At 46.8% G+C, this 26,485-nt stretch overlaps 1 protein-coding gene across 1 annotated transcript; it reads right to left on the bottom strand.

Moving 5' to 3' along the window:
• Positions 1-382: 382 nt before the first annotated feature.
• SIAH2 (siah E3 ubiquitin protein ligase 2) lies at positions 383-19,352 on the bottom strand. Its single transcript, XM_034997047.1, has 2 exons — positions 18,321-19,352; positions 383-1,001 (listed from the first exon to the last, which is right to left on the bottom strand). The coding sequence occupies exons 1-2, from the start codon at positions 18,744-18,746 to the stop codon at positions 444-446; spliced, it is 984 nt and encodes a 327-aa protein (XP_034852938.1). The 5' UTR covers positions 18,747-19,352; the 3' UTR covers positions 383-443.
• Between the last annotated feature and the right edge of the window lie 7,133 nt (positions 19,353-26,485).

Here is a 26,485-nt window from a genome sequence, read left to right on the forward strand (position 1 = left end):
CAGTTTGAGAACACTGTTTAAAATGCATTAAAACAATTCCTACTCCCCTAAAAAGGTAAAAGTTAAGGAATCTATCGACAGTCACTGTGCTTTTGTCCACTTGGAGGAACCAAGAGAGGGAGTCAGGCAGGAAGGAGCCTCCAATTCCTAACGTACTGGTCTACAGGAGCCCTGAGCAACCTGTCAAGTGCTGTTCAGGAAGTAAATAAAATTTAATAACAAAGTTGATTTTAGATCACAGAACAGACTCCAAATGACTAGCAGGCCAACCGCATTCATCCCTGTTCAACGAACTCTGTTGGGCCAATGCCAGATGGGAAGCTGCTTGTTCAAACAGAACATGGGGTTAACTGTGGGTCTTGATCCGTGAAGACACAGCGACTAGAACATCTGTAAAAACCTTTATTCCCCATAGAGCCCTGGGCCCAGATAACTGCGGCGCCTCATGGACAGCACGTAGAAATGGTCACATTGATTCCAAGGTTGCCATTATCCGCAAACAGATGCGCTATGGCTGTGTCAAACACAAGGCAGTCGCTGTTCATGATGGCCGCCGCCACGCCGTCGTGGATGGACCGGGGCGTGGCCTCCCAGGTCAGTCTCCGCCGGTTCCCGTTCAGCTCCAGTCTGTAGGCAAAGTTCTCGGCTTGCTTGCGGGTGCCGATGAGCAGCACGATGGCGAAGAACTGCTGGTGGCCCTCGTACTTCTCTTGCTTCTCCAGCACCAGCATGAAATGGTGGCCGAAGCACGACTGCATCATCACCCAGTCGACGGCCCCCGGCAGGTTAATGTCCGTGGCTAGGAAGACGATGTCTTCTCCCTGCAGGGTGGTGATGCTTTTGTGGGCGTGCATGAGATGGGACATCACGGCTTCCAAGGACCCCTGCCACTTGCAGGAGGCCCCGGGGCAAGGGCAGGAGTAGGGGCGGTATTCACAGATGTCTTCGTGCTCCGGCTTCTCCGTGTGGTGCAGGGTCAGGGAGCAGCCCGTGGTGGCGTACTGCAAGAGCGGAAAGAAACGCGTGAGCCGCCGCGCCTGCGCACAGCTCCGCCGAGAGGGCTCACCCACGTGCGCTGCCGGCCTGGAACTCTAGGCTCGTTCCGACTACGCTCGCTCCAGGGGAGCGCCAGAGTTACGACCAACAAGCCTCCCTTCGTACGGGTCATCGGTCCCGCCGGCCAGAAAACCGGGGGAGTTTCCTCCCCCAGGAACGGACGGCATGCCGTTCCAACATCGCCGAAAACGTACCAGTGACTGCTGAGCCAGCCCGAGAAAACCTGGCCTGCCCCATGTTTTCTGTGAATTTAAAGAATTTTGTAAAATTTAAAATGGCTTAGGCATAGGGTTGGGCAAGGGATATGTGGCCTCCAGACTGGTTTTCCCCTAAAGACAATTAGGAAAGCGGTAGAGCCCCTCTTGGTTGTCCCCTGCGCCTTCTTCCTGGCTCAAATCAGTGACTGGCAGGAAGGCTGTGGGACGGTCCCCGCTCTTGCCGGCCGGAGTGACCAGCCAGGGCAGGAGAGGGCTGGACCCCCCTCACATCGCTAGAAATATTACCTCATTTTCTCCACCTTTTAACCCCCCAACCCCAAGGGGCTTTGGACATACTTTTTGGGTACTAACTCAGGACCCTGTTGGCTAGTTTGGTTCCAGCCAGTGGAGGTTAAAAATGAGAAGGGTCCAGACCGCTTCCTCAAGTCCCAGCGCCCATCTTCATGACCAGATAGGTCAGGCCCTCATGCCAGGCCCCGGAGGCAGGGGAACTAAAGTGGTCCCAGGGTAGGCTCCCAGGCGAGGATTGGGATATGGCCAGTCCCCAATGCTGCCATAATAGGGTAGGGACAAAACCTTTTTCTCCCCTGCACTTGGGATCACATTTCTGATGAATAAATCGCACCTATCTTGGGAAAAGACCACACCAAAAGGAATTAGACTCCTGCTCCCAACCTTCACAAGAATGACAGTGTTAATTCCTAGATACCAGATGGGGAATCAGCCCACAAGTAGACACTTGCCCAGAGAACTGCGCTGTTGTCTTGTAAAGAATAAGGAGAGCTGAATCACCTTTTTGGGTGAAACTAGGGAGCCGGAGCACTGGCAGGTAAACTGTCTGGGTTACCTCACTTGGATTCTCCCACCCCTTCCCGAGACAGGAAGACAGCAAATGAGGGCAGGGCCAGGTCCTATGCCTACGATGCGGTGTCCATCTGCTCACAAAACAAAGCCTCTATATCCTGCGGAAGGAATAAACCCCTTATAAACTTTAAGTCAGTCGAATTCTAACCTTTGTAGATGAATTTATCACTCGCAACAAGCAGGCACCGAGCACCTTCTCCATACAGGACCCTAAGCTACAGTCACTGGGGGGGCCAGCTCCACTCTTAGGGAGATGAATCTCCCCAGCAAGGAAGGAGGGGTTGGCTTCAAGAAAGAAATGCAGCTGGCTCCTCCCCGATACCTAAAGTGGATTATAACAACCTTCGGTGGAAACTGGTAGAAGTATTTCCCTGCTATTTACTTTGCCCATAGGGAGCGCTTATTCGCCTTTCTGAACCATGGACTAATTTTAAAAGCACGGGGTATAAAAAACTTTATCATCAGAAGGAGAAACAAACTTTAATTTATCCATATATATTTCTACTTGGTGTTTCTAACAGTAAAGCCTTCAAACACCCAAATCCCTATTAACTCTGTTTTAAATCTAGAGTGTGGTTAGGAATACAGAACCTTCTGATGTTCTTCTGTGAGTGAGGGGTGAGGCATTTATGCCCACTTTAAACGCACACATTACACACAATAAAAATAGCAAGAATTAGCCCAAAGCCTGGAACATTCTCTGGCCGAAACAAGCCCCTAATCTCTGGATCTGAAGAAGTTTCAGAATGGGCTGTTTACCACAGCTGCCCAGGAACAGCTCCAGGAACACGATGAACTTTGGCAAAGAGCGTCCAGAAAAGTACCACCTGCACCTCTTCCCTGACCCAAAGCCCCAAACAACTCCACGTTCACGGACTCAGATGTACGACAAATATTTATCGTCCAGCGATTATTTTAGAACTTTTTCTCGTGTAGCTCAGGTAGAATATTTATTTATACTCGGGATTATGTGGTTTGCCCTACAAGCCAGACACTCTTCCTTCGACCCAAATATAGAGAACAGGGAACCTCCCCCAAGCGACACAAATAGAAAAGGCATTACTGAGCATTTGTGTGGACAATGACCTTACAAAAAAGTGTCTTGCTACAGCCTCTATTAACTTAAATAAATAAATAAATATATTTTAAAGACTATTTATTTGACAGACACAGCGGGAGAGGGAACACAAGCAGGGGGAATGGGAGAGGGAGAAGCAGGCCTCCTGTGGAGCAGGGAGCCCGACGTGGGGCTCAATCCCAGGACCCTGGGATCATGACCCGAGCCGAAGGCAGATGCTTAACAACTGAGCCACCCAGGCACCCCTTAAATAAATACATTTTTAAAGTATGAGGTGCTTACTCTGCTTTTTCTAAACAAGCTGAACTTTTTTTTTTTTTTAAAGATTTTATTTATTTATTTGACAGAGAGAGACACAGCGAGAGAGGGAACACAAGCAGGGGGAGTGGGAGAGAGAGAGAAGCAGGCCTCCCACGGAGCAGAGAGCCCGATGTGGGGCTCGATCCCAGGAACCTGGGATCATGACCTGAGCCGAAGGCAGATGCTTAACGACTGAGCCACCCAGGTGCCCCTAAACAAGCTGAACTTTAAAGCCAATCTATTCCTTCTCTTTTCCATCATAGGTGAGGGCATGTCTTCATGACCACTGGTGCTACTTTTATGATGACTATGTAAGAGATGATCTCTAAAAAGAAAAATCTACACTTTAAATAGGCGTGCACTGATGCACACACAGACACACGCACTCTTACGCCACACTTCAGCCTTGTTACCGTCTCGGCATTGTTCTGGAATAGGGGCTTTCATCCAGGGATCGGAGGGAGGGTTCAGGGTCTATGGATTCCCTGACATTGCAGAACTATCTAGGTGCCTCTGAGCAGCACACCCAAATTACCCTGGCCCCTAGCTTGCGTTTTCCCGACAGGCGCCAAGGGTTCCTAAGAACTGCCAACCTCTGTCCTAGAGCACCCAGAGGGAATCCAATGCAGACCCTTGTGGTGGTTCCTGTCGAGAGGGGCCACACCAAGCAACAAACAACTCACAAATATCAAAAGTACAGAGAGCTACGCGAAGTATGACCAGAGGGGTGACAGGTGATTTCAAAGTGGGGATGGGATGAGGAGGAGAGACGGAAAGTTTCACTGTGGGCAAAGTAGACGATGGATGGAGCAGTTCCATCTGGTTCTAGCATGGGGTGAGCGGAGCAAACAGTGGGGGATACAACCTAAATGAGAACGCAGGTCCAGATTCCTTCGGGGACTTGACTGACAATTTAGTTTATTTTCCGGGATTCTCTACGGTAGCACTACAGGTTTTCCCCAATATCTGAAAGTACAGTGTTCCCATGAAACCCTTCGGAAGACAAATGGCAGAAGGCAAAGAAGCAATTACCATTAACTTATATGGAAAAATTTTCGAGCATTCCTAGTTCCAAAAAATAACCTCTCTTGGGCTTTTCTGATACCTTAGGACACATCTTGCTAACGGATGCACAAAATCAATTGAGATAAAGCACAGATGCTCACAGATGCAGTTCAAAGCTATGGAGTCTTGATGCTGAGATGCTGAGTGTAGGTCCCAGGAAAGGAGCTTGGGGAGGCCACTCCTGCTGCTCAGGATGCACACTGCAAGAGAAATGCTGAATGCTATTTTCCCTTTCTGCCTTTTTTTTTTTTTTTTTGGTAATACTGAAAATCCTCTTCGGATTTCTTTTGGTTAGCACAAACAGGTCTTTTATAAAAGCAAAGTAACGTCAAGTGAACATTCAAAAAGTGGTGGAATAGCTGTACTGATGTTTTAGATCAGATAATCCTTTGTGGTGGGGGCTGTGCGGTGTATTGTAGGCAGGTTAGCGGCATCCTTGGTCTCTACCCACTGGATGCCAGTAGCAATCTTCCCCTCCCCCACCGTGACAACCAGAAATGTCACAGGCATGGCCAAATGTCTGGGGAAGGGCAAAACGGCCTGGGGTTGATTTTGACGGATGACAAAACCTGCCTGGGCAGCCACAATGACAGCTGTGAGGAGGGGCCCACACCAGTAAGCAGGTCAGGCTGGTCACTGCCCTGGCCCAACAGGCGCTACCGAGCACACCAGCTGCCAGCTGAGACACACAACTAGAACTCGGTGGTTTGCAAACCATGGAGGTAGGCTAGGCTGCTAGTTCTACCCGTTTTACAGCCTGACTGACTCATCCGGGCTACTGGGCTACTCGGCCATTTGAGGCCACACTGCAGGCAGAGCCCTGCACTCCCCTGCTCTTCATCGAGTGCTCTTTCATGGTACACAATCGCTTGGGAGTCAAGGAACATTTTGAAGTAAAAGAAAGAATTCACATCTGCCTGGACCTCCAGTCCCCAACCCTCCACACACAAGACCCAGGGTCCACGGATGGACTGCTTCTAGAAGCAGGTCCTAATACTGACTTCTTCCCTGGATTGCAGGGAGAAAGACAGCCCTGAAAGCGCCTCTCCCTAAGGAATGAGGAGCAGCGCCTTGCCAGTAAGTACCCAGTAATTAGGCCCTCCCGACTTCGCTGGTACCTGGCAAGAAGGTTCTGAGGTTTCACTTTGCACACTCTGCTTAGGGCTTTGCCCCACCAAACAGGGAGGGTTCAGAGGATGCCTGCTTCCCTTGAGATGCCTGGCTCTTCCCGCACACACCTGGGCTGCCTGTGTGCCCCCGGCACACGTCCACAGCTATAAATGAGCTTTCTCCACTGGGGAACAGCTGCGCATGTCCCCTGGGGGTGGGGTGAGGAGGAAATTCACTTTAAGTCAACCTCTTTCGGGGGAGGGGGACAGAGACACAACCACGCACAGAAGCCCAAAGCTCAAGAAGACATAGGGAGCGGGAGGCTGACCCAGCAGAATGAGAAACAAATGTTGAAATAACATTTCTGACTTCTCTTTAGCAACTTTTCAGGTTGCGGTGGCTCAAAAGTCTTGTGCAAACACGTTCTGCCATAAAGGGCAATGTGTGACCCCGTGCCTCCTTTTTAAGTCTTTGTAGAAAGCAGTAAATAGTGCCAATTCTTTTCCTGGGCATGGGGTATGAAGGTTGTATTTCAGTTGAATTTAGGGAGAGTTTCCTTTTTTGGCACAGAAACCCGTTTACTTACAAATATGATGAGGTACGTCAGAAAACAAACACTAGACACCTGTTATTTACCTAATAAACGCAGTCACATTGTATTTGTTTATGGAATGAGTATATCAACAGAATAACCCTGCTTAGCTGGGGTGCTAGTGAAGGTCACGGATCTTGTGACTGGTTTAGAACAAGTCACTTAATCTATTTAATTAAATGTGAGTCCGTGCAATTCAAGAACGATTTCCTGAGCTTCAACAATCAACAGTCTACTACAATGGAGGCGCCCTGAGCTCTGGGCAGGGGCACGTCCCTGCTCGGGGACTGGGGGGTAACCGCCCTGCGTCTGCCTGCTTACACCTCCTAGGAAACTGAAATTTATTAGCAAAGTATCTGCCGGCGCCTCAAAGGAGAGTGTCTCAGGAAAGACAAAACACACTCAGTATTTTGTTGTTGATGCTCATCAACTTTTGAATTAAATCCAAGCAATGACCTTGTCTGAGAGTAACCACAAGCAAACTGAGCTTCTCCGTCCATCTAATGAGCTGTAATGATCAAGAAATGCACACATATGGCTGAATGTGATGCAGGACCCCAGACTGGGAAACCAAAACTGCCACAAAGGGCATTATTGGGGCAGCAGCTGAAGTTTGAATACGGACTGTGGAGTAGATACTAGTATCTATGCATGTCACATTTCCTGATTTTGATAACTGGACCATAATTATACAAGCAGACGTCCTTGTTTTTAGGAGAAACCCAGTGCAGTATTTAGCGGCAAAGGGGCAGGACACCTGCATTTTACATTGAAATGACTAAATAAATGTATGTATGAATAGAGAGCACCCAAAATGATAAAGCAAATGGGGCTAAAAGGAAACAATTGGTGAATTTGGATAAAGGATATATAAGAATAGTTTTGTATTATTATGACTGTTGTGGACATTTGAAATCATATAAAAATAAAAACGTGGGGCGCCTGGGTGGCTCAGTTGGTTAAGCGACTGCCTTAGGCTCAGGTCATGATCCTGGAGTCCCGGGATCGAGTCCCGCATCGGGCTCCCTGCTCCGCGGGGGGTCTGCTTCTCCCTCTGACCCTCTTCCCTCTCGTGCTATCTCTCATTCTCTCTCTCAAATAAATATATAAAAAATAAATAAATAAATAAAAATGTGTTAAAAAATTCAGAGACTAAGTTAGCGTATTTATCCTTTATGGAATAGAGATTCTTTTGGCAGAGAAGGTTGATGAATTGTTTTATTATACTAGGTTATTTTTTTTAAGAAAATACACTTTTAAGTGCGTATCTACAGATAAACAGAAGTCAGTCAATAGTTTTTCTTTTACGAGAAGCTCTTGGAACTCATTGTAGTGAACCAGTCAAATTTTTCAATGAAGAAGACACCATTGTTATAATAACCAACACTTCTCTGAGTTCCCTGCAACCCCATGGAAGATAAAGCCTTCTCCATTACTCCTCTGATCCTTTAAAAGTTTGTGGGCACCTTACAAATCTGTGGGCCTGGACTATATGTAGTTTCTGGCTACTGCAGTTTCATTATCCACCATGCTTAGTGGTCCATGGGAAACTCCTCTATTTGACTCCAGACATGTTAGAAAGAGGCTCCAGGAATGAAGCTACCCACACCCCCTTTTGCTTACACAGGTAAACCCCTTTTACTACTGCGGGGTGAACCCATAGATGGAATCAGAGTTGTATGAGTTTGGCTGGAAGGATGAGCTCCTGGTGGTATAACTTATTATGACTGATCAGCAGATAATTAGGGGACTACTGATAGAGGTCTCTATCTTCTCAACACTCTTGAGACTTATTCGAATGGGAGTTGTAGCTAAGCCTTGTACAGAATCAAATCATGGTGAAACTTACGTTTTAACCAGAGGTTGAACTTAGACTTTACCACTTTTAAAAAGGACTTCTAGCAATTCAAACTAGCTCCTTCGTGACTAAAGTGTGTTAATCTGGCCTCAAGATATCAGTGGATGATGATCCCAGGTTATTTTCTAGTTAACTTATGGGTCTATTAATTTTATTGATTTACTGATTTATTGCCTGCTTCCCACCCACCTGATATGTGTAGATAAATGAATACATATTAGATTTACCTGCAGAAGATGACTGTTCTCCACTGTGTGTTACTTTTACTTTAATTAGAAGTCTTACTAGGGAACTTAGAATTTTAAAAAATTCAATAGACCTTAAGATTATATGAGGAAAAATGTTTATTTCAGACTTCAGCCAGTGTGGGTTTGTTATTTTTGATAAATGCTTTTCACATATTTTATTTACATAAACTATTTGGGATGGGCGTGTTTGAAGCTTTTCTGAAACCTCACATAGGTGGAGAAACGACGATACTGTTGTCATTCAGACGGCTATATATTCCTCTTGCTTAAAGTGAGTTTACAAAAGAATACAGTTAGAGCGGGGCGCCTGGGTGGCTCAGTCGCTTAAATGTCTGCCTTCGGCCCAGGGTCCTGGGATCGAGTCCCGCATCGGGCTCCCTGCTCAGCGGGGAGCCTGCTTCTCCCTCTGCCCCTGCCTGTCGCTCCCCCTGCTTGTGAGCGCACTTCTCTGTGTGTGTGTGTCAAATAAATAAAATCTTAAAGAAATAAAAAAAAGTTCTATATCCTTCCTGATATATATAAAAAAAGCATATAGTTAGAGCTCAGGCGCCTTGTGTCTGTGGGCACTAATGCAGGCCACCACATCAGCTCCGAGTGCGTCCACGAGACCGTCAGCTCATCCCTGGACTCTGATGAAGTGCAGACCCGGGCAACAGGAGAAAGTGAACTCTCTTCTTGTGCCTTAATTGTGATGCTCAACCTGCATCTGTCTAGCATCCTTCCTCTAAGAACCTTGGTGGATCTTCCCTAACCCAAATGGTAGACTCCTTACCTCCACGATGAGGTGGTGCAGAGAGAGAATTCTCTGCCAGTGATGCCATAAAGCTTTCATGGATACTAACACGAGAAGGTGGTATCACTGGGCTCTGGGACCCTCAAACAGTGGTGAGACTAACAAAATACTGACATCTAAACTTCATTACTTTTCTTCCCGAGAAGGCAACTCTAATTCAAATCTTGGGCTCAAAAATTCCTCCTCCTGCCTCAGAGAACCCTGACAAGCCCACTGCTGCAGATAGCTTTTTTACTAAAGGTGTCTTGGTGGAAGACTTCGGCGTATTATAAAAGCGCAGTCATCAGAGAACATCCTGCTATTGGGGGGTTGGGGGGCAAGGTGCATCTGGCCTTACAAAGACTCCTTGGGCTGGCAGGGGCTGGTTTTTAATTGTAGAAGGTTTAAGCAAAAGTTGACTTTTGACCAAATAACGCTTCTCACCTGACCATGGCCAGAGTTAGCCAGGGACCACACACTGTCTTGGAGAACCAGTTTGGTAAGGTCCCTTCGGAGTGTAGGTTCAAGCAAACAAAAGCACCTTAACGTAAGAGCCGGAGTTGAAGGCTTTATGCCACACTCCTAGTACCTTGCCCCCTCTTTTTCAATATGCCTTTCCTCTCCTAGGCCAGCCTCCCCCTGCATAATCACATTAACTGTTCTGACATGCTTCAAACAGTGCTACAACCCTCCACAGTCTTTATTTCTCAATTAAAGCAATCGAATTCACCAGAAGACTTAAGTGTTAGGGTTGCTAAATTTAGCAACTAAAAATATGAGATGCCCGGTACGTCTCAGGTAATGTTTGGGTTATATTTACACTAAAAAAAAAAAAAAAAAAAAAATGAAATTACCCCAAAAATTGTTTCTCTGCAATTCAATTTTAAGTGGGCATCCCGTGTTTTACCTGGCAATCCCAATAAGAGGGCCCTTCTGGTACCACTGTCATCCCTCCAAAAGCCATTATGTGATTTTGGAATGGGAAGGGGGAACCACTGTTCCTCAGTGGGGTGAAGTGGGGTGAAGCGGGTAGCGGAAGAGGCACGAGGTTGAGGTAGAAGAGACACTGTGTGGGTAATACAACGCCCATTCTCGAGTTTCTGTCCCCTGAACTTACAAACTGCATGACTTCAGGCAAATCGCTCTGAGAGGATACTGTGTCCTGTTTCCTTTACAAAGTATTAGGAAAATAACGAGATCATGCACCTAGTTCAGACAAGGTAAACAACCTTCTGTACAAGCAGCTCCACCAGCCTCCCTACATAACCCTCTCAGGATCTAACATCCCTTTCTTCTTCCTGGGCAAACTGCAGCTTGTCCTTCATAAGGTAGCTCTGACCCCACCACTGCTGGGAGGTCTCCAGACTCCTCTGCTCCTTCTTACTACTTCCGAAGGGCGCTGTTCACACGTCTGTCTCCACCGTTAGACTCAGAGTTTCAGAAGGGTGAGGTTGGGGATGGGGCAACGACTGGCTGGGCAGATGGTTTGTAGGAGGGAGAGGCTGCAAGAGATTCCCAGGCAAGGGTGGATGTGATGAAAAGTTGGTAGGTAATCAGAAGGAGCCAGCTCTGGCCTGAGGTTACACCACGGAGAAAAGGCAGGCAGTAGCATTAAGAAAACCAAAAGGATAACACCCGTTGTAGGTGATGCTGGCTGGCGAGAAATGGACACTCAATTGTGAAGGATCTCAAGTGAGAACGCAATTTGGCTGCTTTTTGATTTCTATACATACCCTTGGGCCCTACCACCCAACTTCTAGGAAGTTATCATTAGGTAATAATTACTTTCTTATGCACAAGGATTGTTATAGCAGTACTTTAAAAAATTGTTTTTTCAACAGTAAGAAAACAGAATGATTAAATGACCACAAACGGGAGCTTGGTTAAATAATCCTGGTCCTATTGTAGTATTATGCAGCCATTAAACATGACCTTTAAGACTAGTTACCAATCTTGAAAAGCAGTCACGATGTGTTAGACGAAAAAATAGCGTGTGGTTTCCCTATCTTACCTGCTTTTCTTTGAGTGAAAAAACTCCTGTAAGGACTTATGCAAAAATGGTGTAGTGGTTATTTCTAGGTGGGAGGATTGTTATGAGATTTTATATTTTATATATTCTACATTTAAAAATAATGATCATAACTTTTAAAAACATTTTATAGGGGCTTCTGTGTGTCTGTTGGTTAAGCGTCCCAAGTCTGGATCTCAGCTCAGGTCTTGATCTCAGGGTCATGAGTTCAAGCCCCACGTTGGGCACCATGCTGGGCATGCAGCCTACTTAAAAAAAACAAACAAACCAAACCCATGTTTTATAATGTATAAAATAAAATATACACATTAAAAAGCGTTGCCTAATCTGACTAGGCTTTCTCTTCTAAAAGCAATAAAGAAATGAAAAAAGTAAGTCTTATCACTGGAAAACCAATGCCAGGGCCAATGTACCCAGCTGTATGAAAACCTACATGATTAGGAGGAGGGAAGAGAAGCCCAGTGGGGGAATCTGTGGCAGAAAACATTCTTTTTTTCTTTTTCAAGTCTATGCTTGGACCTGACCTCAGACACTTGCCATTTGTTTTCTGCTAGCTTCTAACTGTGCACATTTATTTAGTGTTTCTCCTGTGCTGGGGCTGTGCTAGGCTCTTTGCATGAATTCTTACTATGTTTGATCCTCATGGCAACCCAATCTGTACCCCATTTTACCAAGGAGCCACTGAGGTTTGGAGAGGTCACCAAACCCCTCGTGTGGGGATGGAGCAGGGATCTAGACTAGGAGGTTCAAATAGGGCCTCCCTCCAAACTACTAGAGTAAGAGGTAGCCTCGGGAAGGAGTAACCCAAAAATACTACCTTTGTTGACTCAAAGTTTTAAAATAGGGCCCAGGCCCACACATTTAACACAGGTGTATCTTTCATCCATCTACAGTATCTGTGGCTGAAAACTGGGGGGGGGGGCGGGTAACCTTTTACTCACAGATACCATACCATCTAAAAATCACGCAGAAACTGGAAATGAGAACCGTTTCTCAATTTTTAAAAAACCAATGGAGCTAGATGGGCATCTGGGGTAAAGCTGATGAAATTCTGCTAGAGAATTTTCAGTATCTCTCCTAAGCCTTTGAAAGTACACCCTCAGGTTTAATATAAAGATACACTTAATCAGGAAAACGTTTTAGCTTTCTTATTTTTTCAGGATGTGCAGAGTGTTGTCACATTCTACTGCCCCATGTATAATCACGCCCTGCACAACCTGCTAGCAATACACAATGGCCCCGAAGGCTGGGCATTCACTTCAGCAAATGTGTACCTACTGTGTACCCCTCTCAGGATTGGGGACCTTATGAGTTTGAATGAGAGATGCCACTGTTTGCAAATTTTGTCAGATGCCCAGGTCTGGCTCTTAAGACATTTTATTTTTTATTTTTTAAAAAGATTTTATTTACTTATTTGACAGAGAGAGACACAGCGAGAGAGGGAACACAAGCAGGGGGAGTGGGAGAGGGAGAAGCAGGCTTCCCGCCGAGCAGGGAGCCCGATGTGGGACTCGATCCCAGGACCCTGGGATCATGACCTGAGCCGAAGGCAGACGCTTAACGACTGAGCCACCCAGGTGTCCCCTCTTAAGACATTTTATAGGGAGGTCTTACTGTAGTCAAACATATGGCACTTTTTATGGAGCTTCAAAAAAGGGATCTAACACAGAACAGCAGAATCTAATCTCAGGATGGGGATTTTATAGGCTAGACCTGCTGTACCTTTTGGTTCTCCCCCTTGCTGGTCGTACCAAAGGTCAACTTTAAGTAACAATGATTGACTCCTGGCTGTAGGAGGTGATGACCTGTGAAAAGTGGCTGCCAACTATGTGAAGAATCAGCATTAAATGTTAGTGCTCCGACACAGCATTTCTAGTGCTTCTGTTTTTTTTGGTTTTTGTTTTTTTTAAGATTTTATTTATTTGTTTGAGAGAGAGAGGGAGAGCACAGAGGGAGAAGCAGACTCCCTGCTAAGCAGAGAGCCTGATGCAGGACTCGATCCCAGGACCCTGGGATCATGACCTGAGCCGAAGGCAGAAGCTTAACCAACTGAGCCACCCAGGCACCCTAGTGCTTATGTTCTTAATTTTACACTGAAAAACTGTCAATTGTGTTCTTGAAAATCTTGAGCCTCCCCATCAGTGTATGTGGACTCCAGTGCTTGCTGGCGCATGCTTTCACGAGTAAGCCTGTCCAACTTCAGGCAGTAGTGAGGACCACAGGGATAATATCCCAAGTAAATGATCTTTGTCTTAGGGGAACTTTTTAGATGAAGAAAAGATCTTTGAAATGGTTCTGGAAAATTGACGTATCCTTTCAGACTTCTAGGTGACTGATCACCCATCACCTAGCAACCACCCTGATACCACCCACCTTCCATTTGAAATGATGAAGCAAAAGACTTAATAGCTCTAATCTGATCTCAGAGCACCCATCAGCTAGGTATTACCTCCATTCTTTTTGACAGATAGACAGGCTCAGGGAACTATGTGACTGGACCGAGGTCAAACAAAGCCAGGATGGGGACCCAGTTCTGTCTCTGGCCTAGTGCTCTCTTCCCTGGAACAGTTTACTAGATTCTGAAATTTCAGGGCACAAAAAGATTGGTTTTTTTTTTTTTTAGTTTTTAAAAAGATTTATCTGAGAGAGTGAGAGAGCGAGCAGAGAGAGAGCACATGGGTGGTGGGGAGGGGCAGAGGGAGAGGGAGAAGCAGACTCCCCACTGAGCAGGGAGCCCGACATGGGGCTTGATCTCAGGACCCCGAGATCATGACATGAGCCACAGGGAGACTGAACCGACTGAGCCACTTGGGCGCCCTACAGGATTCTTGATACAATGATTTAGTCCAACTCTTTCTCTTAAAGACACTCAGGTCCAAAGAAATAAACTGACCTGTTCAAAGTCAAACATCTAGTCACTAGGACAACAGTTCAGGTTTTCCAGGGGGCCAGAATAGAATATTCTCTTGGCAAAACACAGATGAAAATAAGCTATAAAATCACTTACAGTTGGGACCTCTCAGAATTCCAAAGTTCATGTATGGTAAGAGTAAAATGAAAACTTCCAGGCTCAGTGAATGCTTTCTGAGAGGGAACCAGATCAGAGGTCGCACACTGGCAGGCAGAATCTGGTCTGCAGACATGTGGGTTTGGCCTGCAAGTTCTGGATTTAAATATGAATTCGGCCAATGTTAAGAAAATAGAGATATTTCGCATTTTAAAAATTCAGATTTCTGGCTTTTCTTGAAAAAACCCAAAGGTCTGGCCTGCTGCATCCATACTCCCACCCCTGCCAATCATCCAGAGTTGAGCACAAGTTGTCCTCTTCGGAGGTGTGTTCTCTGGCTCCCATCTCTACTGCTCCTTGAGGTCTCCTGAACTCTGGGGCCACGAGTCAGGTACCTCTCTCCTGCATCACCTGTCCCTGCTGGCATTTAGGTTTGTCCACACTGAAGAGGCTTGAACTTTCAATGGGGTTATCTGGCTTTTTATTTTAAGGAATAAAAACAACACTGTCACAACCCAAATGCAGGGAAGACTTGTCTCACTTAGGCTTTCCAGTTCAATAATTATTTGGAGATGTGCTACTGGAAACTTTTAGAGAAAAGAAATCAAAAAAAAAAAAAAAAAGGAGAGAAAATGTATCATAGTGTAAGTGGGCTGAAGTGGTTTAGCATTCCCTACAGTTGTGGAGAGAAATACTTGGCTGATATTAAAATAAAATACACTGTTGAGTGGGGGCACAGATGTGTCAACCTTCACTTCTCACCCTATACCCACGCTCCACTGAGAGACGGTGGGTTTGAGATATGGGAACAGGATGTCAAAACTTCTCAGGAGTAGAGCAAGCCATAGAATGGACTAAAAATATCACAAGTGGAAGAGAGCCCTACTCTGATAGAGATCCTTTTCTTAAAAGGAGACCTGAGCTAACAATGCACGTGATGCCCTCTATCAAAGACGCTGGCAACACTCTAGCCTTTAATTAAGTGGCCCCATACCTCTGTAAGGAAGCTATTTGGCAACAAATCTGTTTTTGGGCCAACGGAAGCATGGGCAGTCCAGAGCTGTGGACTGGTGACATGCCCCCCAGTATTAGGTTTGCAGGCTATTTCCCCCTGGCCTTCCCATCCCACATGTCTTATAAAATTCCTGCCAGTGAATTTTATAGTGAACATGTATGTTGTCTCATTGGGATATTCCCGTCAGAGCTGGTAAATTCATCCGATCAGATGGTTTTGTTACTGGTGTCAACCTTAAGTTACAATGTGGAGCCCTGGAATAAAGGCTCATATACATAATCACTATGTAGCACAAAGGATGCGTGCCTTTGGGACGCAGGCTGATGAACTGGCCTACTGATCTTGACAAGTCACTTAATCTCTCTACAGGCATTTTGTTTCTTCACCTGGAAAAAAAGAAAGGCAAACTAAAAAACGATGGCCCTCACAAAGTAGCTGGCACACAGAGGGCACCCAATAACCATTCCAGACAGCCTCCCTTGTTTTCATGGTATTCCAGAAGCTACAGGTCCTTAGAAGTCAAGCAGTTCGTCCCTTTCTTTACAGTTGAGGAAATGAAGGCCCCCAAGAGGTGGTCTCTCAGGCAAACAATGGCAGCACCAGGCTACTCTTCAGACCTGGGTTCTGGTACTTCAGTCTAACATTGTTTTTCTCACATGAGGCAGCCCACGTGAGAGAGATTCTGAGAGCAGGTAGGGGCAGTCACAGGGCAATCCCTATGATTAACCAGGAGCAAGCACAAGCCAAGAGCTAGCTACACAGATCTATCCTGTTGAAGTCTGACCTAGGTCTTACTACTCCCTATTTCCCTCAGTCCTCCTCAACTGACATATCTTTGGTGCTTGCTGTATAAAGCCAACTTAACTGGTTGAGTTGCCCTGTCAATAGTTCGGATTATTGGTCAACCAAAGTTGAGGCATGCATTCTCCTGCATCATAAATCTCACACACACAAGTGACCCCAAGATCACTTTCTGAACTTGGCACCTGGGCTCTAAGGGAATGGTTGACTGTTTAATTTCAGCTTGCAAAGTGATGGTGTTCCCTAACTGCATTCATACAGAATAGGGACACAGAGTCACTGACATGGTCAGAAACATGGAGTACCCCTGATTCCCAAGAGAACTGTTTTTCGAGAAGGGCTTCACTAGCATATTACACATTAGGAGAAAACATGCTTCAGTAGGAACCAGAATCCTAGACCCTGAAAGTGAAACTTCACACTTTATATAGCACAACTGTTTGCTTCTCGTCCTCTTGGGACCAACAAAACGCTCGTATGAGATTGCTTTTTAAAAATAAATTACGGAATACGGACTGATACCAAATGCTCATTTGTGAACTGTAATTCACCTACAGCCATTTCTTCTATTAGCTGCTGAAGCTCTGGGAAAAAGTGAGCTGAAAAGATAGCTCCCCAGAAATCCTGTGGGGCACCCCCGGCAGCCCCCACAATATATCTCAAACATCAAATACCCCCCACTGTTATGTCAACTATTGCCAAATCTTCTCTTGATCACTAGGCTGCCACCTTCTTCATGACCCTAAAAATTATAGAAATATTTTATCCAAATTTGATGAGAAACAACTACTGGGCTGGGTGAATTAGCATTCTATGAGAAGTGGTTGAAAGCAGAGTAATTCATTAAGGTTAACTGAAAACCCATAGCCCAAACACAGATTCAACCCTTTATTTGAATATGCTATTTTAAACTGGATTTGTGGCAGGGCACAGACCAAATTAAATCACTCATTTTACTGACTTGAGTCCCAAGCTTCAATTCTCTGGTGACTATTTTTAATTTAAAAATAAGCTCTTGCCCTATAAAAATAAGCAGCACCAAGGAGAAATGCAAGACAGCTCAGATGGCCCAAGAGGCAGAACAGTTCCTATTACAAAGAAAAAAGAAAAACAACTCAAAAGTATTAATGACATTATTTCCATTTCTAAGTTTAGAAAATGAACGTTATGGTCTAGCCCTAGATTATAATGAGGCACTGTAGAGAGGTATGTCTCTGAAACTACTCCTGAAGATTTTCAAGTGGTAGATGTAAGTAAACAGATGCTATAATGTGACCACACAAAAACTATGCAGCCATTTAAAATACAGTGAGAAAGAGCTACGTTTCAGATGTAGAAAAATATGCGTGATAATATGACTTTAAAACAGCAATTTGCACAAGTTATTTCTGGAGAATTTGCGTCTACTGTGTGTGCTTATGAACCTTTGTGACACACACCGACATCCACGATTTTATATTCAGCTGTGAAAATGTATTAAAATATGGCTAGAAAAAAATCTATAAAGATACACAGTAATGGTGGAAAAGGGGGAGAGAGGTCTTGGTCTTTCCCTTGACTTTTCTTGACTCTGAGTGGTTTGCATTTTTTGCAAGAGCACTTATAACTTTTTAAACTAAATAAAGTGGTAGGCTTGGAAGCACTGTTAACAGCTCTTGCGTGTCCTTCCAGTTAAATTCCTGATCAACTCTTGTTTTCACCCCCACTTAGTACAAATACAAATCTCCCCAGTCCTTGGAAGGCTAGGAGAGGGAAAGGCGTGGCTTGCAGGGTTTTCTTGTTGCTGGAGGAAAACAGGCTGTAGGCGCCCTTTTTTTAGCTACACTCCTGAGGGCTCCCACGTGTCAGGCGTGCGCAGAGGGCAGGCGCGGGGCGCAGGAGGAATCGAGCACCAATCCTTCCAAGCCGAGCGCTGGTAAAGGGTGCGTTTAGCTGGCCCATTTCTTCCCTCCTCAATCCCCCCCAGTCAGCTTCCCGGTCCAAGTTTCACTGGTGCAGCCTAGCCCTACCGAGCACACCAAGCACACTTCTGCAGGGTACGCAGGCACCCGGCGGCGAGAGCTGTGATGTGTTCTACAACGATCGCGTGCCAATTAGTCCGGGGTCAGCGCTCGGGGCAACTGTCAGCTCAGAGTTACTCCCAAAGTGGACAGGTGGGCATGGGGGAGGGTGGACAAGTGTAAACATGTTTTTTTAAAAAATAAGAGATGCCACCTGCCTGCCTCTCAGCTCCTGTGAGTGGGCTGGAAGACACAGGAGTTCCGGGAGATCGCCCGGCGAAGGTGCGCGGGTGGCACCTGGGCTTACCTTGCAGGGAAACAGGACTGCCGAGGCCACCTTCTCCATAGCCAAGTTCCTGATGCTGGGCGTCAGGGCGCCCCTGCACGTCGGGCAGCAGCTCAACTTCTGGCGGCATTGGTTACATACCAGGTGCCCGGCCTGGCACTGCAGGATGGGGGGCAGGACATAGTCAAAGCAGACCGGGCACTCGAAGAGCGAGGTCAGCTCGTGGTGCTGCGGGGACACCGGGCCAGCCCCGCCGCCGCCGCCGCCGCCGCCGGGGCCCGAGATTACCGCCGCCGCGGCGGGCACCGCGGACGAGCCGGGGCCCGCAGCCGAGATGGTGGCGGCGGCCGGGGGCGCAGCCGGGGACGGAGCGTGCTGGGGCTGCGGCGGCGGCTGCTTGCTGCAGGGTTTGTTAGCGCTGGGGCCGGTGGAGGACGGGCGGCTCATCGCGCTCCGAACCAACCATGGAACTGCGGGCGCCTGCCTGCCGCGGGGCCGCCGGGGTCAAGGCGGTGCACGCCCCGCGGGCGGCAGGCTCCGAGGCAACGCCACCGCGCCCTGCCCGGAACCGAGCAGCGGAGACGGCCGGCGCCGGGCAGGCCGGGGACTGGGCTGCGCCAACGATCTCCGCGGCCCCCGACGTTCCCAACACCCCTCCGCGCCCCCAGACTCCTCCTCCCGGCGGCGTCGCGGGCCCCGAACCCGAGCGGTGCGCAGAACCCCGGCCCACCAGCTTCTGAAGCGGCAGCTGACGCAAGCCCCGGGGGCGCGCGCGGACGTGACGCCTGGACACGTGTGCGGCCGCTCCGGCGCGCGGGGACTGGCAGAGCCACCCTGCGCTGGGGCGCCGACTCCGCCCGCGTCCAGCTGGCCGCGCAGGGGGCCGCCTAGCGCGGGTCTCTTCTGCCCAGGCTGCGGGCCCGGCCCGCGCCAGTGAGCACGCCCGGCTCGCCGCTGCCTCGCGGGCTCTGCCTTCCGGGTTGAGGAGGGGGCCGCCCTTTGGCGAGGCGTCGCCGAAGTCCTCAGGCCACACCCCGGGGAGTCACGCCGGCGTTTCCCCGGGCGCAAACCAGAAGGACGACTTCAGGCGGGCGGGGGCTAGGGTGGTGGGCGGGGCGGGACGCGGCGCCCCTGGACAGGTCGGAAAAACCCGTGAGGTTTTTCTTTCCCCGGGTTGAGTCACCCTCGCGCGAGCGGAGGAGTGCGCCGCGGCCAGCCGGGCTGAGTCTGGAACGCTGGGTCAGGACGCGAAGCTTTGGGCGGGCGCAGGGCAAGGGGCTCGCGTTGGGTCGGCAGCTGGCACGGGACCTGGTGCTGGGCTGCTAAGGGTGGGTGTGGACCACTCCTCAGTCTTGGTCCCCCGGGGAGGGGGTGGTGGGTGGTGGGTGGTGGGGAGGGAGCAGGTAAACTCTTTTTTGATTTACCGGCGGACCTGGCGACGTTCAATGGAGCGCCTCTGACGTGATAGCCGGCCAGGGAGAGGGAGATCCTGGAAGGCGTTGGTTAAAAGGAGAGTTCGAGATCACTGAGGGAGTGCCAGAAATGTGGGTTGGGTCTTGAGGCCTCAGGAAGACTGGGAGACCCTCCAGTACAACGCGGTGCGTCCTCGTCTTGGAAATCCCGTGGAAGTCGAAGGCAAGGTGTAGATGCGGCCCCGCACACCAGCCGAAGCCCTAGAGAGGTGATGATACTCCGGAGTGAACCACGCACTAATTTAATGTATACTGAATGCGCCCAGTTGAATTGCTGTTCGGCGTAAGATGAGCCACTGACGCTGGAATTGGGGAAAGGTGCTACCTAGATGGGAATCGGATGATTCTTTGTTGGACAGACAGTGGTGAGGAATAGCAGTCAGGACTGGGTGAAGAACCGCCCCCTGCGTTTGCCATCTGTGTGACTCTGGGCAAGGTCTTTTAAGTTCTCTGCGCTTCCGTTTCCTCATCTGTAAAAGTGGGATAAAAACAGTACCTACCTTATAAGTGGGACAGCGAGGATTAAATGAGTTTGATAAATGCCAAGAACTTGGCGTATCCTAAGCACTTCTTCATTGTCAGGTATTTAAAAAAATACTATTAGTGAATATTTAATGAATAAAATCATGTAAGAAATATCCTGTTAGAGCCCAGAAGAAATAAACTTTCATCTTAGAAAGGCATCCAGAAAGAATACTTGCATAGAATTGGTGAAATTTGATCTAAGTCTTGAGAAAAATTAATAGACATGATGTCATTCAATCATTCAGTAAATGTTTCCTGAACACTTATGTGCCAGCCATTGTTTGGGCTCTGAGAATGGTTTTGCCTAGTTTTATGTGCCAGGCATGGATGGTTCTAAGGATTTTGTAACAACCCTACGTGATGGGTACTGTTGTTTCCCCATTTTATAGTTGAGGAGTCTGAGACACAGGGGGATTAATTTGCTCAAGATGAAACAGCTGATAATGTTGGAAAATGCCCCAGAGCCCCCTTTTCACTACTAGTCTATATCCCTTTCATTTATACCCAACTCCTACTTACAGTCTTGTTAAGGAGTTGAGATTAGCACTCTCAACATGGTCAGAAAACAGTTATAGAGCCTGTAATAAAGCACCGAATTTGGTGGGCACACTTTACATAAATTCTTTCCTCAGCAGATCTTGCGAGGAAAAAAATTAAATTGTATTTATTTCATTTTTACCTTTTTAGAGCACCCAGAACATAATAGTGACACCGATAGAAAAAAAATCACCCATAGTTTCACTTTTGTTGGAGAAAATATATTTTCCACTTTTAATTTAAAACCCAAGTGAGTAGAATTTTTTACCAGAATTTATTTTCCTTCCCTCCACCTCTCGCCTCTCAGTGCAGGTACCCCACGCTCCCAGGGCTTATACTGGCTTTTACTGGACAAGCAGGGTTCCCACCCTGGCCATGTTGGCATGAGCTTCCAGTGTTCCAGCCAGCTAGGCCATGGTGGTTCAAAAAGCAATTTGGTTTTGGAGACGTTGAAACAAAGAACGAGAAAAACAGTTCTCCGCAGAGACAATTGGTTTATTTTTCTAAAAATACAACTAACCTATCCACTCTTACCCTGTCAGATGCCTCCCGTGGTATGAAGAAATTTCTTCTTGTTTCCTCCTTTACGTCATTGCCCTCTTGATTAGGTCGACCAGGGTGATTAAAGAAAAAAAAAAATCTCCTCTGGGCAGTTGCTGAAGGTATGTGGGACAAGAGTGGACAGGCCTGCTGGTTGACCCACATCAGTGACCTCTCCAGGCTGCCAGACTGGCCTTTCTGGTCCTGCTTCTTTCTTCTTCCTTCCTTGGGGCTTTGAATCAGAGGAAGGTGGACTTTGCACCGTGGGCACTGTGAGCGAGAACACTCTCTATCCCAAGGGGATGTGTGTTCCGTGGAGTTGTGTGTTTGTCCTTGGGAGTTGCTGCTATTGCCAGGCTTGTGTTTTATGCATGACTTTGTGGCCTGGGGAGGTAGCGGGGGGGGGGTCCCCCAGTCTTTTGTGATCTCCTGATTGATGACTCATTTAGCACATCTGCTGGAGGACGGGTTGGCCTCCATCCCCCACCCACTGAGTCCGGATTGCACAAAAGGGACATGTATGAAGCAGGACCCCTCTCCTTAACCCTTCTCCCCCTTTGTGTTACAGTTTAAAGACAAGGGGTCTACTGAGTAACCTTTCTTTCTTTAAAATACCAGGATGGGTCTTGTTTAAAAAAAAAAAAACAACTCCCAGGTGAGCCCCTAATCTCCCTTAAACTGCTGGGCACAATGAAAAATGCTCCAGCTAGATGGACAAGTTCTTGCTCTTCTTTCTGTAGTTTACAAATTGTGTGGTTTTGCACATTGGGCAACTTCTGCACTCAGGCAAATGGTATGCATTTTCAGAGCAAAGTGTGGTCGGCCTTTTCTGTTGAGATTTAAAGATGACTCAGGAGTGCATTGAAGCATGCTGCACGGAAATTTCTGATAAGGGGAAAGCTTGTGGGAAATTCTGGAGGTGACGGTGAGGCCTCCTGGCAATTATGGTAGGAACTGTTACTTTTATAAAGTACTTTTGTTTCTGGGGTAAATCCACATGCTCAAACTTGTGAGTAAGTTTGGGTATTTCTTGAACAACCATCATGGACTTAGTATTGTGTATTGCACGGTGTATGTTATGCATTTGCATTGGTTTTGTGTCCTGTGCCACTGTTCTAAGCACTTTGCATAGCTGAATTCTTTTAAACTTCACCATGACTTACAAGGTGTATGTTTACAGATGATAAAACAGGTACAGAGAGGCCAAGATATTGGTAGCAAGGAGCCTTTAAGATGGCTCCAGTGATCCCTCCTCTTGGTGTCTGCGCCCTGTGTAATCCCCCTTCCCCCTCTGAGGGAGAACTGGACCTCCTAACTCGCTTGAAATGACTAGACTGTGGCCAAAGTGATAGAAGGTCGCTTCTGAGATGAGGTCACAAGAAGACTAAGACTTCCACCTCACTCTCTATCTATCTGTCTCTGAGTCTGCTCTGTGGGAAGCTAGCTGCCAAGCTGCAAATAGCCCTACGGAAAGCCTCACACCACAGGGAACTGAGGTCTCTGACCAACAGCCAGGGGGGACTCCAGGACTGGCTGACAGTTGGATTGAACTTGTAAGACCCTGTGCCAGAGGACCTAGCTAAGCTGATGCACAGAAATGGTGAGACAATAAATGTGTGTTTTAAGCTACTAAGTTTGGGGGTAATTTTTTACATAGCATTATAGGAATAATACACTTGCCCAAAGTCCAAAAGCTTGTCTGTAAAAAGAGATGCAAAGTATAACCCCCTACTTTATCTTAAATTATTTTTATTATAATGCTGCTTAAGTATATAGAACCAAATCTAGGAATGAAAGTTTTATGATTATTGTTGTATACAACTATAAACAAAAAATTAGAATACCAAAAAAAATCAAGAATTCATGTTTCTTATTTTGATTTAAAGTCATACTTTTTAAATGATAGTTTCATATGATGGAAGATGTGCTAAAATGAAATCATCATTTAGTTTGGAAACAGCCTCAATGTCCATCAACAGGAAAACAGACTATGTAAAGCCATCCTACAAAATCCTCTGCAACTGGGGCAAGGTCTCGAAGACAAATTGCTCTGCAGAAAAAACAAGCTGCAACCAAGAAACCCGCCAAAAATCCCATTTATGTATAAAGAACCAAGCCAAGCAAAACTACTATTTCTTTGCATGCCCAAAAAGGGCATAGAAAGGCCTAGAAGGAGCCAGTGAACTGATGACAGTGATGGTTTCTAGGGAGGGGAGTATGAAGAGATGTGGGGAAGCTTTTAGTTTGTATTTTCTATATTTTTGTAGTTTCACCTTTTCTTTCATCTTTGTTTTTCTTTACTTGTTTCCTTTTTTTGCAATGAGAATTTATTCATGTGTAATTAAAAAAAAAAAAAAAGATGTTCTTGTCTGTCTGTCCTTGCTTTAGCTGTAGGGTTGGTGCCAGAATGAGTGATGTGCAAAAGGCCAAACAGCCAAAGAAGGTGGTCCTTACACTGCATGGAAGGGACCAGGAGCTTCAGTCAGTTCCTTGCGTCTGGGAGGTGACTTGCTGAAATTGGTAATTCAATAAGAGTAACTCAAAGGCAGTGTGTGAGTACCACTTGTAGACCATGGAGGAAAGAAACTAGACAGGCTGGGGGGCGCCCAGTGCTCCAAGGGATGCTTCCTGGCACAAGCCAGAATTCAGTCCTGGGGCAAAGGTGAGGGTGGAGTTGTGAGCCAAGTAGTTGTGGCCATTGGTCAGCAGACTAAATGCAAAGATTTATTTAGTTTGGAGGCCAAGGCTAAAATCAGACCCAGGCTTGACTTCTCGGGGAGTCAGTAGCTCAGAGGGGGAATAATATTAATGGTAGCTCCCTCTTACACAGTGCTAACTATATATCAGACACCCTTTTAAACACATAACATTTAATTCTTACAAGAACCCTATGATGCGTGGACTGTTACCCCATTGATTTAAATCGTGCCCCAGGTCACACAGCTGGTACATGGCAGAACTGGTATTTGGATCCAGGTGGTTTTAACTCCAGTATCTGTGCTGTTAATCACTTGGCCATCGTGCAGGAAATCTTTCTGAAACTCTAGAACAGTGTGATAAATACCATAATAGAGGTGGGAAAAGAGAGGAGGATGAAACTAGTGTTTCTTGGATAAGTATGAGGACGATATTAAGAAAAAGGGACATTATTTCAGTTGAGTGGTTTTTTTTCTTTATATGTCTTTATGTAACATAACTAAAAATGTAAAGATTGGGCAGTTTTGTTCATTTGGGTCTTGAAGCAGGAGTAGGAATATGACAAGCAAAGAAGGGTGTAAAGAAGGCAGTCCAGGGAGAGGGAGCCGTGCACATGAAGGTATGGAGCTCTTAAAACTTTTATTTACCCTGGGGAGGCTTCTGTCCTATCCCTTTACGTACCGCCCCAAATCAGACCCCTGCTCTCCCCCTCTTTCTGAGCTAGCTATTGAGGTAGAGTTGCATGTTAGGCACTCTCCCTGGACTATTTATTCTTGGATCCCTCCCTTAGTGAGACAAACCAGGTTTAGTCCTTAGTGAGAAGTGAAGAAAGGCAGAGGGGAGAGAGAGTCCTGAATACCCTCCCCATTCTCCCTGCCTCCCCAGCCTCATTTAGATTCCCCAGAGAGCCTCATTCATGTAGGGGCCTGACATGGAATGTGGATCATTGAGAACCAGCAAAATTGACATAACCTTGAGGCCTCAAATAATACATTCCTCTCCTTCAACATCAATTTCATCAGATTAAAAATCCAATAACAGGCTGTCATTGAGTCTGAGAAAAGAGATGGTAATAAAAGGAAGAATCTGACTCCATAATGGAAAGCAGGTGATTTTTTAAAATTGGTTTCTCCAGCTGTCTGTGCTTTGGAGATTCAGAGAAGGTAGAAAAGCCTGTGCACCTATCTCCTCCCCAGTTCTCCTCACTTCCCTGCAGACGAGCTCCTTCCCCTTGTACTTGGTCAGACTGGGTAAGTGGTCCCGTTATTGCCCCTATTTACCTGGCTGGGACGTGGGGAGTCCTGCTCACCTCTCCCTAGTTCTGTATCCTCAGTCTTCCACAGCATACCCCTCCATGCCATCCCTGCTTCCCTGCTGTTCCTGAGGCTCTGCCTGAGTCACCTGGGGACTCTGCCTCCTGCCACTAGCCTTCCACCTGCAGCACCTCTTTTGCCACCTCTGAAGTGCAAACATAAATAACCCTGGTAAATGAATGGCTGGATACCATGTAATGAGAGATAACATGCAAATCATTTACCTTATTGTTGCGTTCACCAAGTGTAAAATTAAGTGCTTACTGTGTGCCCTGCCTTAGGCCAGGTATGCCTAGGCTCTTTGAATGCAGAAGATGGAACTTACTTCAGACTAATCTGGGGGGTCTCACATGGGACAAAAGGGTAGGCAGTTGCTAGCAGGCCTTGACATTGGAATCAGGATCAGTGGGGCCTCCAGGACGAGTCAACTTGTGCTCTTTAATTCTTCCTCATAAAGAGGATATTTATTTTTCTTCCTCTTTCTGTTTTCCAGAGCGTAGGGTCAGATATAGCTAGCCTGTTCATTTTGAGTTTATGGTTCTCTCTATTCCAGCTCATTCCCCTAAGGACTGAAGCACTGCCAGATCTTGGCTTTAAGTCCAGGTCTCAGATGAAAATCTGATTGGCCTAGCTTAGGTAGGCTGGAAATGTCCTGTCCAATCACTAAGGCCAGGCTGGCAGCCTCCCTCAATGCAAACATGGCTGCTGGCTGCCCACTCTTGTTGGGGGCGGGGGGTTGGAGAGAAAGAATTCTAAGAAGTGAGTTTGGGGCCGGTTAGATGTTCTAAAAGCTATCTGTGTTATAAGGAAAGCCATGACCTCTAGCTTCTTAGCATGTAAGCCCCATTGGGGAATTTGAGTGGTGAGTTGGGGTTACTTCAAACTAATGTAAAATCTTTGCTTTTGTGGAAAGAAGTTGGAGTTTGTGATGGAAGTTTTGACCTTGACTCTAAGGAAGCATAAGGCTTTGAGTTTTGGAGAGAATGGTTACTTCAAATGAGTAGAATAGAAGGATCATTGGTTCCTAGCAGGAATGCGTGAGAGCGATAAATTCTCCTTCCTGGGCTAGATTCAGTTTTGAATGGTGAGGGTTGAGATTAAA

This window comes from Mirounga leonina, unplaced genomic scaffold (assembly GCF_011800145.1).
Source record: "Mirounga leonina isolate KUSES-001 unplaced genomic scaffold, KU_Mleo_1.0 Mir_115, whole genome shotgun sequence".
NCBI lineage: Eukaryota > Metazoa > Chordata > Mammalia > Carnivora > Phocidae > Mirounga > Mirounga leonina.

Bases quoted from the DNA above. Each gene is read 5' to 3' on its own strand.
- SIAH2 (XM_034997047.1), bottom strand. From the start codon at position 18,746: ATGAGCCGCCCGTCCTCCACCGGCCCCAGCGCTAACAAACCCTGCAGC. The intron at 1,002-18,320 runs GTAAGCCCAGGT...CCGCTCTTGCAG, and splicing joins CAGTCCTGTTTCCCTGCAAG to TACGCCACCACGGGCTGCTC.